Source organism: Lonchura striata, chromosome 3, assembly GCF_050655825.1.
Source record: "Lonchura striata isolate lonStrDom1 chromosome 3, ASM5065582v1, whole genome shotgun sequence".
Classification (NCBI taxonomy): Eukaryota; Metazoa; Chordata; class Aves; order Passeriformes; family Estrildidae; genus Lonchura; species Lonchura striata.
The window spans coordinates 639,654-651,015 of NC_140705.1; the positions used below are offsets into that span (position 1 = coordinate 639,654).

Below are 11,362 nucleotides of genomic sequence, written 5' to 3' on the forward strand. Positions count from 1 at the left end.
CAGGATTGCTTCTCTGCTCATGTCCCCACCTGTGGACACGTGTGTGCAGAGGCCTGTGACTGGCTCACTGGTGGTGGGGACCCATCGTTCCCATCCCTCTGTCCCATTTGCTTCCTACTGCTCCCACTCCTGGGGAGCTGTGAGCATCGCCTCCCCCCGAAGCACATGGTGTGTCCCCCCTGACCCAGAACACCCACGGCCTTGTTCCAGAGCTGGGGGGTTCGTGCTGCTGGCCCAGCTGCTCCTACCCAGCCCTGACCCAGCTCATGCTGTCTCCCACTTCTGAGCCCTTAGTCCCTTTCCAGTGAGCCCTTTCCCTATTCCCAGTGAGTCTGTTTGTCCCTTCCTGGTAAACCCATTCCACCACTCCCAATGAGTTGTTTCCCCATCCCTGGTGAGCCCCCTCTTCATTCCTCATAAACCCATTCCCCATTCCTGATGAGCCCATTACCTTGCTCCCACTGAGCCTCTTTCCCTGTTCCCACTGAGCCTCTTTCCCCATTCCCCATTTCCAGTGAGCACATTCCCAGTTTGCCCAGTCCCTGGTCCTGCACAGCCCCAGCTGCCCCCACCCCTCACTCGCTCACGCCTCGGGTTTCCACCACGTTTTATTACAAAATCGGTGCGGACCGGTGCCGGGCCAGTTCCGCTCCCGCTCGCCGCAGCGCTGGGGCTGAGGCGGGCTCAGCCCGTGCCGGTGTTGGTGCCGAGCGCCGCACAGTGCAGGGGCCAGGGTGGCTGGAGGCCGGTGCAGCCCGGGCTCATGGGGGGTTCGGGGTGTCCGGGGATGCCGGGGTCTGGGGTTCAGCGCCCCACGGCGTCGAGGATGCGGCGATTGGAATCGGCGCGGGCGCGCTGGCTCTGGGCGCGGGCGAGCAGCAAGAGGTGCCGCAGGAGGTGGAACGTGAGGTCGATGGAGAGCGGCGGCTCGTCCCGCCGCCCTCGCCACGGCCCCGGGGGCGGCGGCGCCAGCGGCGGCCAGAGCGGCTGGTCCTGAGCCCCGGTCCCGGCCGCCGGGATGGAGCCGTCGGTGGTGGCGGGGCGGGCGGCGGCGGGCGGCGGGCGGGCGAGCAGCAGCAGGAGGGTGAGCAGTGCCCGCCGCATCCTCGCTCCTTCTGCACCTACGGGGCAGGGGCTTAGCGCCGCAGCAGAGACTGGGGCGGCGGCGGAGGCCCGACGGGAACCGCGGCCCCGGCGGCGCGGGGACGGTCCCGGGCGCGGAGCCCCTTCCCGCCCCGTTCCGCCCCCTCTGCGCGCCCCGGCCCCGGTGCCGTCCCTGCCCGGTCCCCAAGCCCCGTCCCGTACCCGGTGCGCTGTGCCCGTGCCCTGTTCCTGCCGGTGCTGGCGGCGCGGCGAGCGATCCGTCCCGCGGGAGCTGAGCCGGCGGCGCGGCCGGGGGTTATATCGGCCCGGGAGCCCGGGCTGACGTCAGCGCCGGGCACGCACCGGGCGGCGGGGGCGGGGGAGAGGGGGCACCGGAGCGGCGGGGAGCGGGCACCCGGCGGCGGGACGGGCTTGAGGGACGGAGGGGCGGAGAGGCAGAGCCCGCTCTCGCCGGTTTCGGGAGCCACCTCTCCGATTCTTTTCTGACGCCCACCAGAGAGGCACGGCGGGGCCGGGGCCGGTGAGAGCAGGTGCCTTGGGCCGTGCTAACCCTCGCTTCCCCTGTCCCCCGGTTTCCCGGTCCCCCCGTTCCCTCTCCCGTCTCTGCCGCATCTCCGGCCTCATTCTCCGCCGCTGTCCGCGGTGCTGAACGGCCGGGACGCGCTGGGGCACCGGGGCCGGTGGGCTGTACAGGTGAGCTCCCGGTGAGCCCTCAGTGAGCTGTACGGGGCTGAGCCGCGGCTTCTCGGCGTGGAGCCCTTGCGTTCCCGGGCGGAACGGCCGCGTCGAGCAGCGGCGTCCAAGCAGCGATCGGGGCGGGAGGGATTCCCGGGCGGGGGTGGGGATACCCCAAGCACCGGCAGCTCCGGGACGGGGCGGTCACGGGTGGGACCCCCAGCCTGGCCGTGGCTCAGCGTCCCGGGCGGAGCGGGCGGTGCCGAGGTCGAACCGCGGGGCCGAGGCCGCAGACGCCCCGAGCGCAGCGGCGGCATCGGCCAAGTCCTGTGAGTCATAGAATGAAGGCACCGGAGCTGGCAGCGCCGTGCTGGATTCAGGGTGTTCCGTCGGGGCACCGGCACCGCTGCCAAATGGTGAGGTGGCTGCTGGGGCTCCACACTACTGCCGGCATCCCCCCGAGCGCTCCCCACCGCTGCCGGCAGCCCCCGAGCGCCCTGCGGCTGCCGGCCGAGCGTAGCCGAGCTGACACCCAGCGCCGACGCTGCTACAGGGGCAGAGCAGCGGGGCAGTGCCGGTGCGGGGCACAGCCGGGCACAGGGGCTCAGCCCGGCCCCTCGCACGGTGTGTCCCACCCCGGGTGGCACAGGGGCGGCAGGGCACGGCCCTGCCCGCAGCGAGCAGCACACGGTGTCGTGCCCCCATGACGTGATCCGGCATGAAGGCTGGCACCGGGCACCGCCTCCTGCAGCGGCAGGGCAGAGCCCTCAGCAGGGGCTGGGCTCAGCCCCCCGAGCCCTGGCAGACCCATGCTGGGGCGGCTGCTCCTGGGGACAAGTGGCTCATTCCACGTGGCTCTTGCCATGCTCGCAGCTCTCTCATTGCTGACAGAGAGAGCCTCCAGCACCCCCAGAGGGAGCTGCAAGAGGCTCAACACCTCAGAGCTGCAAATTCCTGCCACCCACAGCACCCACCCCACTGGCTGTAGAGGACTTGAGCCCCACACAGAACCCCCCAAGTACTGGTGCCATCCGTGCATGGCCCCATCACCTGGCCCCAGCCCTGTGCTGCTCCATTGAGCACTGCTGGGGGAAAGGGGGCTGCAGCTGCAGCCCCTCCTGTCCCCTGCCTCACCCCTCAGCACTGTGCAGGATTTGCCTCCTCTGTATTCCAGGTTGTATCCACCCGGCCGGAGCAGCCCCAAAGCTGGGGCCAGCACAGAACCAGACCATGGGGAGGATGAGGGTGGAGGACAGACGGTAGCACCCTCCATGAAGACCATGCTGGCAGGGCCCCGCTGGCTCTGTCCAGCTGTGTGGGGCTGCAGGAGCACAGGTGAGGGGGCCAGGGCCCAGGGCTCCACAGAAATGGGAGGAACCCCCACGGTGCCACCAGCTCCACTTGGAGCCCCTGGTTGGGATGTGCTGGGCAGGAACACTGTGGGAGCTGGTCGCTGTGAGTGTGCGACACTGTGTGCTCGCTGCCACTGCAGGATGAGCGTGGACACACATCCCCAGGGGCAGCAGCACAGGCAGTGGCAGCTCCACAGGGCTTCTCTCTGGCATGACAGGCAGGCTTGTCTCAGACATGGCACAGGTGGATTGTGGCCCTGGCCCAAATCCAGCTCCAGCCCTACCCCCAACCCTTTCTGGACCCTCCCCAGATGCACAGCCTTGTACCAAGCAAGCCCTGACCCTGGGGGGACTCTGCACCCAGCATCAGGACTTCGGCTCCATCGACCTCATTCCAATGCTCTGCAGCTGCGGAAGCACCATCACAGCCCATGGAACAGCTTCAGTAGCACCTGATGAACCCCTAAACCACCACCCACCCTCTGTCAGAGTCCCCTCCCCTCTCTATCCGGTGGGGCAGACCACTCCAGCCCGCAACCCCTAGCCCCATGCTCAGTGCCTTGACATGAGGTAGAGTGGACCTGTTGATCCATAACAGGACAGTTGCCCTGGAACAGCACTTTCAGGGCCTGGGGGCATGCTGGCCACAAGCCCCAGGGCCCCAGGAATCAAAAGTGAAGACGACTGTTTATTGATGCTTCGACTGTCCACAGCAGAGCTACAGCAAACCCTGTTTTCAGGGGGAGCATCCCCAGCCTGCAGTGAGCCCAGTTCTGCGCCCACAGCACAGCCAGCCCAGGGCCAGTCCTGCTCCATTTCCACTCCTCTTTTCCCTCGGGATGTGCTGTGGGGAAGGTCAGAGTGACACTCAGGACAGGAGCACCCCGTGTGCAGGGCTTGGAAATGGCTGAGCACAGAGAGAGAAGTGCACCGTGGGCAGAGTCGCTGCACAGCATGGCTGGAGCAGATCCAGGCCTGTCCTGGCACCATCTTCTCCCTGGGGCAGGAGGCCGTGGCCATAGGGGATGGTGTTCCCCTGAGAAAAGCGCAGGATGGCTGCTGCAGGACCCCGTGTATCCCAGCCTGCCCACGGCCACGCGTGCCCATGGCCAGGGTTCCGAGTTGTGCTGGTCTGGAGCGCACAGGCCGGGCACAGGCACGGGACACGGATTGTGCCTCACATCCGATTCGCTTTCCAGGACAGGTAGCAGTTCCAGACGATGGCAACACATTGGACAACAGCCAGCCTGGGGACAGAGGAACAGGGTCTGCAGCTGCCGGCTCAGGGGGCACGGACTGGGCACCAGGGCCACAACACTACCTGTGCTGCAGAGGCACGAAGTAGAAGTTCGCAATTTGCACGGGTGGCCAGATCTGGGCAGAGAAGAGGAGGAGCGGTGAGGAGCCCTGCCAGGGTCCCTGTCCCACACCCACCCCTGCCTGGCACTCAGGGTGTCCCACAGAGCCCACGGCAGCCCCATGGAGGAAACGGATAGGGACAGGGACACAGATGTGCGAGCACTCACACAGTAATTGGTCATCAGGGCATCCATGTAGTCCTGGAAGAAAAAGGAGCTGTGAGCACTCAGGGCCCCCATCCTTGCCGCTGGTGCCCTAACTCCACACTGGAGTACTCCACACTGCTGGGCACGGAGCCCCTGCAGCCCTGCCCATGCCTTCCCAGAGCCATGAGGGTGGCAGGGAGAGGGTGACCAGAACCATCCCCACTGAGAGCCCTTCGTGCCATAGCCAGGGCACATGGGCCCATGGCTTGGCCCCCCAGTGTGGGCTGTGAGCCCCTTTCCAGCTCAGTGCTCCCCCAGACCCCTCCTGGGCACCACATAGCAGAAACGGAGAGGGGCACTGAGCTGGGGCAGCTGCTCCAGGAGTCCAAGGTGCCGCCTTGTCCTCGTGCCACAGCCACGGCCGTGTCGCATCCCTGTCCCGTGGCAGCAGGACAAGTCCCTCCTGCAGCTTGGCCGTGACTCAGCCAGGAGGCCGGGCTCCTCCTGGCGCTGGCCAGCAGCCCAGGACGGGGTGAGCGGGCGCGGGGTGATGGATGCTCTGCTGACGCTTCCTCTGCGTGGGGAGAGGCGGATGCGCCCCAAGCCAGGGGTGAAGGTGCTGCCAGCACTGCTGCCCATCCCCAGCCCATCAGCCCCTTCCAGGCCAGGGCTCCCAGGAGCCACAGCTCACACGAATCACCAACCACGGCAGGATTCCCTGGGGAAGGCAAGGCAGATCCACGGCACGAGCTGGTCAGGATGCAGCAGGGGAAGATGGATGGGAGCACTCAGAGTGCTGCCTGTGCCCACGATCTGTTCACGCGTGCCCTTAGGGTGCCTTGGAGCACCCCATGCCCAGCTGTAGCTTGCATAGAGCCTGACGAAAGCAGAGGTGATGTGATCCCGCCCTGGGATCTCCTTCCTGCGCTCTGGGGCGGGATGAGGGGCACATGCTGGCAGCCCAGTGTGTAACAGGCTGGAGACTGGGTGCCCCCACACAGAGGAATGAACCCTGGTGGTGGCACCTGGGCAGAGCTCCAGCCAGGCTGGGGCCGTGCTCAGGCAGCAGCAGTGAGATAGGCTGGCGCTGCCGCTCCTGGCAGCCACGCGACCACCCCAGCACTCCTCATCCTGTGGCAGGTGGGCACCCACTCCCCAGTGACTCACACTGGACACGCTGACTCAGTGTTCACACCGGTGTCCAGCAATTACTGTTAATGGGAGTCATCTTGGTAATTGCTCCGGAGGCCCAGCCAGGAGCTGGGCTGGACAGCTCGCTCGTGGCACCCATGACTGGCCCAGGTGGGACCCCAGGACTCGCCCACAGGACACCCATGCCAGAGGAACTGGCCCTGGCACCAGTACATGGACTGGCAGCACTGGGCACCCAACACGCCCAGGGCTGTGGGACACAAGTGGGAGCAGCCGTCAGGGCCAGCACACAGAAGGAGCTGCCAGGGCCCCAGGGTGCCCAGGGCAGCAGCACATACCTGCTGGATCTTGGACCAGTTCTCCTCCACCGACAGCCCATTCGTGGCCCCTGTGACAGCCAGGAAGCAGCCAAGGAAGCACGGAGCGAAACCCCCCTGCGAGAGAGGAGCCCCGGCCGATGCTGAGGAGCTCATGGTGCTTGGAGCCAGGCTGGCCATGGGCAGCCTCTGCCAAAATGACCACCTCAGCCCTCCACGGCAGCGAGGCTGGGCCCAGCTCAGGCACTGGGCTCTCAGAGCAGGCTGGAAACTTGCCACAGGGACTGTCCTGTGTCCCCACTGCCCCACAGTCCCACACATCCTCACCCATGTCACACCAACCTGGTCCAGGATCACCTTCTTCACAGCCACAACTTTTGTATTCCCAGGGATGAGCCAATCCAGAATCCTGTACCAGCTGCCCACAACAGGGCCCTGCAGGAGCCAGGGGGTGAGGAGCATTATCTGCCCTCACTGGTCACAGTGGTCAGGGCTGAGGGCCTCCAGGGCAGGTTACCTGGCCCTGCTCCAGCTCTGGACCACAAAGACAAGCTCATTCTATGCTGCTCCTGCTCCATAGAACTGGCCTTGCCATGGCCGCTGGAGGTGGCATCAGGGTGGCCCAACTCACAGTCCACCACCACAGTCCCACCCTGCTGTAGGAGCCATCCCATCCCATCCCATCCCATCCCATCCCATCCCATCCCATCCCATCCCATCCCATCCCATCCCATCCCCACTCACCACAAAGCAGAAGCCAATGCCCATCATTTTCAGGGTGCGGAGGCAGTGGTGCCCATGCAGCCCCCGCTGCTCCACCAGCTGCTGTGCAATCACATCTCCAGCTCCCATGAGGGCCCCTGCAACCAGCACAGCCCATTTAGGCAGGCCAGACCCCCGTGTGACTTGCCCACAGCTGGGCCCCCTGCCCCAGGATGCCTGAGCCTGTTCCAGCCCTGTCCTAGCTGCAGCTCCCCAGCCTGCACCAAAGCCCATGGCACAGGCGTCCCGCTCTGCCAAGTGCCTGCACCAAAGCCCATGGCACAGGTGTCCCGCTCTGCCAAGTGCCTGCCCCAAAGCCCATGGCACAGGCGTCCCGCTCTGCCAAGTGCCTCAGGGCTCTCACCACAGTATCTCTGGTCAAAACGGTCCAAGCTGCACCTCCTCCCAGTGACCCGGACACGGGGCAGACCCATCACCCAGGCTCCACGGTGCTCTCAGAGCAGAGCAGAGCAGAGCCCGCCCAGCTGCTGCCCATGATCTCCACCGCAGCCTTTCCCACAGCACCCCCAAATCTCTCCCTGGACACCGGGCAGGTTCTGCCGGCTGTGATCCCCTCCCTGGAGACCAGCTCTCTGTCTGCATCCCCCACCAGCCGGGATGGGCAGAACGTGCTCCCCGCTGCCCCACAGCTGGCTGCTGGCACAGCTCCTGGCCCTGTTTCTAGATCAGTGTCCCTGGTGGGGTGCTGCCCGGCTGGGTCTCTGGCAGCTCCTGCTCTATCCTACACCCCTGACCCCTTCGACGCAACTCAGCTGGCCCAGTGCTGCCCCTCCAGCTGCTCCCCCGGCCCTGGCGGCTCCTGCTCCCTCTCCCCACTCCCCCGAGACGGTTCTCTGGCAGGTCTCCACCCCGCTGCCGCTCCGCTCCGTCCTCGGAAGCCCTGAGCCCAGCAAACCCTCAGCCTGACGGGCGCTAGCCCCAGTAGCCCCTGTCCCGACCGCCCCAGCCACGACCAGCTCGGTACCAGCCCTGCCCCAGGGACTTAGTCAGTGGTTCCCCATGGACAAGGGCGCAGCTCCCTGTCCCCACACCATGGCATGAGGTTCCTAAAGCTCACCCGCAGGGCCGGCCCAGGCTCTGGAGCCCCACAGAGCTGCTGCTTCACAGGCTCCATCTCCCACCCCAGACCAGCCCCAGGATCTGAGGTCTGTCCCCCACACCCCCCGTGATGGCAGAGCAGCCCCACCAGCTCACGGGCCACAACAGCACCGGGCAGGGAGTGGAGGCAGGAGCTGGACTCCAGCACAGCACAGCCTGAGCACTTGCGGGGCAGCACTCCCAGGAGCTGCACTCCTGGGAGCTCCACTCCCGGGATCTGCATTCCCAGCAGCTGCACTCCCCGGAGCAGCAGTCCCAGCAGCTCCACTCCCTGCAGCTGCACTCCTGTGTTGCAGAGCTGCAATTCTCAGAGCTGCACTCCCAGAGCTGGGTGCAGGGGCACGGTACTCATGGAGAAGACAGCAGGCACTGCTGTTACTCATCCAGTGCTGAAGGCTCTGGGTACAGTGCCCAGAAGTGATGAGGCTGTGCTGGGAGGGACAGACCTGTCTGTGCATCCCTTCCTGGGCTTGGGGATGCAGCCAGATCCAGCCCCCTGCAACCCTCTGGCAAGTGCCTGCCCAGAGTGCCACCAGCACAGCCCAGCCATAGCTCCTGTGGGGGGTTGGAGCTTTCATCCCAGCCAAACCTGGTGGCCTAGCCAACACCCTGGTTGATGTTGTGACCAGAGGATTCTGAATGGGACCCAAACCTAAGCAGGGCACCATCGCCATGGCCATGGCATTGCCAGGGCAGGAGCAGGGGACTCTCTCCACAGGCAGAGAGGGACAGGAGGGTCACGGCTGCAGGCACGTGCTACTGCCCACTGTGTCCAGGCCCTGCTGGCAGCCTGGCCCAGGGCCCAGGATGCAGGAGGCAAAGCTCTGCCTGACCCCGGAGCCCTCAGACTGCAGCTCGGCCAACAAGTGTGGTTGGGCACAGTGGGCACTGCCAGCTGCCAGCAGCTCCCTGGCCTGGCCCCAGCTGGCAGCACTGGGGTCTCTGGAAGCAGCAAGAGAAGGCAGGGCTGGAGGCTGGGATGGACCTGGCACAGGGCACAGGACCCGGGAAGATGCACGGACCACTGCAGGGGCAGTAGTTGAGGGGCTGAGCTCAGCTACGATGGGGATCACTTGTGGAAGCTCCGAGGAGAGCAGGAGCGTTCACACCACCCTGGCTGGAGCTGCGGCAGGAGAGCCCAGCCCGGGGGCAGAAACTTCTGGGCTGGTGGAACCATATCCAGCAGCAGCCCAGCACCCACAGAGGGCCGTGCCTGCCACGGCTCAGCCCTGCAGCCCTGCAGGCTGACGGAGCCCTGGGGCAGGGGCTGTGCCACAGCTCCTGAAGCAGCAACAGGCAGAGTAGAGCCGAGGAGCCAGCCCAGGGCACAGCGGGCAGGGGAGGTGAGGGCAGGGCCAGTCCTGGGGAGCCCTCCCAGCTCCACACTGGGCTCCTGCCAAGCACAGGGGGATGTGCTGCCAGCAATAGACTCCATGACATCCGATAAAAATAACAGCAGGAACAGCTAAGCAGCCTGGCAGGGCCCCAGCGGCCAGGCAGGGGGGCACCGTGCCACCCCCCTGCGGCCATCAGGGCTGAGGGCCAGTGACTGCACAGTGAGGGGAGCCCCCAGCTCAGCAGGGCACCCCCAGACCCTGGGGTTGTGCTTTCCCAGCATCCTGGGCTGGTGGGAGCAGGAGGACAGGGCAGCAATGGCAGGGCAGGGAGAATCAGGGAGGGGGCAAAGTGGGGGTGACAGGTAGGCTGCAAGGAGGACGCAGGGACCCCCCAGCTCCCACCCATCAGCGCAGCACAGCCACCACACAGCCCCGAGAACACAGGGAACCAGCAGGACATGCTCTCCCACCACCCAGAGTCAGCCCCAGGGGGGCTGGGGGGAGGGAGCAGAGGAGGGAGGAGATCTGCCTGGTGCCCCAGGGCTACAGATCCTCGGAGCAGAGGCATGAGCCAACACCGGGGCAGATTCATGGCACCTCACAGCTCTGCAAGCAGCAGCAGCGTTAGGGAGATTGAATCCCCTTGCAGAGCCCTGGGAGCCTCTCCTCAGGCAGCACCTCTGTGCCTTCACCCCTGAGTGCTGGCAAACATGGAAGAGCTGAGGCCCTGTGAATTCTCGGTGCTGCAGCTCAGTATCCATCCCCTCCAGGTGAGGGGGACCCCGGGACAGCATCCCCCCAGCTCTGTGCGTGAGGGCTGCACCCCCTGACTGTCCCCACGAGCATTCTGGCTCCATCCAGCACAGACCGACAGAGACGTCCTGAGCCGGGAGCGTGGCAGGGCTCTGCCCCCGGTGTGACGCACGGGGGTCCCTGCCGATCCCCCTAGGACAGACCCCTGAGGCACTGGAGAGCCCCTGCCCTGTCTCCGGCGCGGTGATGGTGCCCACAGGGCGGGTGAGGGGCTGGGGGCTGTGCGCGGGCGGAGGGGCTTGTGCAGGGGGAGTTTGTGTGCTGGGGAGCGTGGCCTTGGGCCGGCAGGGACAGGGCAGGGACAGTTCCGTGTGCTGGGGCCGGGGAGGGTGGCCAGGGGCCGACAGGGGCAGGGCAGGGGCAGTCGGTGTGCCGGGGCCCGTGGCCGTGTGCCGGCAGGGGCAGTCAGTGTGCCGGGGCCGGGGAGGGTGGCAGGGGCCGACAGGGGCAGGGCAGGGGCAGTCGGTGTGCCGGGGCCGGGGAGGGTGGCAGGGGCCGACAGGGGCAGGGCAGGGGCAGTCGGTGTGCCGGGGCCCGTGGCCGTGTGCTGGCAGGGGCAGTCGGTGTGCCGGGGCCGGGGAGGGTGGCCAGGGGCCGACAGGGGCAGTTCCGTGTGCCGGGGCCGGGGAGGGTGGCCAGGGGCTGACAGGGGCAGGGCAGGGGCAGTCGGTGTGCCGGGGCCCGTGGCCGTGTGCCGGCAGGGGCAGTCGGTGTGCCGGGTCCGTGGCCGTGTGCCGGCAGGGATAGGGCAGGGGCAGTCGGTGTGCCGGGTCCGTGGCCGTGTGCCGGCAGGGGCAGGGCAGGGACAGTTCCGTGTGCTGGGGCCGGGGAGGGTGGCCAGGGGCCGACAGGGGCAGTCGGTGTGCCAGGGCGGGGAGGGTGGCCAGGGGCCGACAGGGGCAGGGCAGGGGCAGTCGGTGTGCCGGGGCCCGTGGCCGTGTGCTGGCAGGGGCAGTCGGTGTGCCGGGTCCGTGGCCGTGTGCCGGCAGGGATAGGGCAGGGGCAGTCGGTGTGCCGGGTCCGTGGCCTTGGCCCGGCAGGGGCAGGGCAGGGCAGGGCAGGGCAGGGCGGGGTGTGCGCTCCGTGCCGGGCTCTCGGGGCGCGGCCGCCCCGTCCCTTACCGGCTGTGAGCGCCTGCACCGCCCCGGGCCGCCGCGCCAGCAGCCGCCCGCAGCCCCGCCGCAGCGCCGCCATGGCCGCGCGGCGCGTGACGCGGCTCGCCGCGC

General features: G+C 67.3%; 2 protein-coding genes across 4 annotated transcripts; both read right to left on the reverse strand.

The window, feature by feature from the left end:
* Positions 1-592: 592 nt before the first annotated feature.
* Positions 593-1,363, reverse strand: UCN (urocortin). The gene is made up of 2 exons (XM_077781824.2): positions 1,306-1,363; positions 593-1,121 (listed from the first exon to the last, which is right to left on the reverse strand). Exon 2 carries the CDS (start codon positions 1,102-1,104, stop codon positions 805-807), a length of 300 nt encoding a protein of 99 aa, XP_077637950.1. The 5' UTR covers positions 1,105-1,121; positions 1,306-1,363; the 3' UTR covers positions 593-804.
* Positions 1,364-3,806: 2,443 nt separating this feature from the next.
* On the reverse strand, positions 3,807-11,360 carry MPV17 (mitochondrial inner membrane protein MPV17). Of its 3 annotated transcripts, XM_031504469.3 has the most exons (7): positions 11,258-11,360; positions 6,850-6,965; positions 6,448-6,540; positions 6,127-6,222; positions 4,658-4,690; positions 4,453-4,505; positions 3,807-4,378 (listed from the first exon to the last, which is right to left on the reverse strand). In XM_031504469.3, exons 1-7 carry the CDS (start codon positions 11,328-11,330, stop codon positions 4,309-4,311), a joined length of 534 nt encoding a protein of 177 aa, XP_031360329.3. In that variant the 5' UTR covers positions 11,331-11,360; the 3' UTR covers positions 3,807-4,308. The 3 variants fall into 3 exon arrangements, with proteins under 3 accessions (XP_031360329.3, XP_085430327.1, XP_085430328.1); XM_085574201.1 differs by lacking the exon at positions 6,448-6,540; XM_085574202.1 differs by lacking the exon at positions 6,127-6,222.
* Positions 11,361-11,362: the final 2 nt, after the last annotated feature.

Coding starts and splice junctions, on each gene's coding strand:
- UCN (XM_077781824.2), bottom strand. CDS start 1,104: ATGCGGCGGGCACTGCTCACCCTCCTGCTGCTGCTCGCCCGCCCGCCG.
- MPV17 (XM_031504469.3), bottom strand. CDS start 11,330: ATGGCGGCGCTGCGGCGGGGCTGCGGGCGGCTGCTGGCGCGGCGGCCC. Junction 6,966..11,257: donor GGTGCAGGCGCTCACAGCCG/GTAAGGGACGGG, acceptor TGCTGGTTGCAG/GGGCCCTCATGGGAGCTGGA. Junction 4,379..4,452: donor TTCGTGCCTCTGCAGCACAG/GTAGTGTTGTGG, acceptor CTCTGTCCCCAG/GCTGGCTGTTGTCCAATGTG.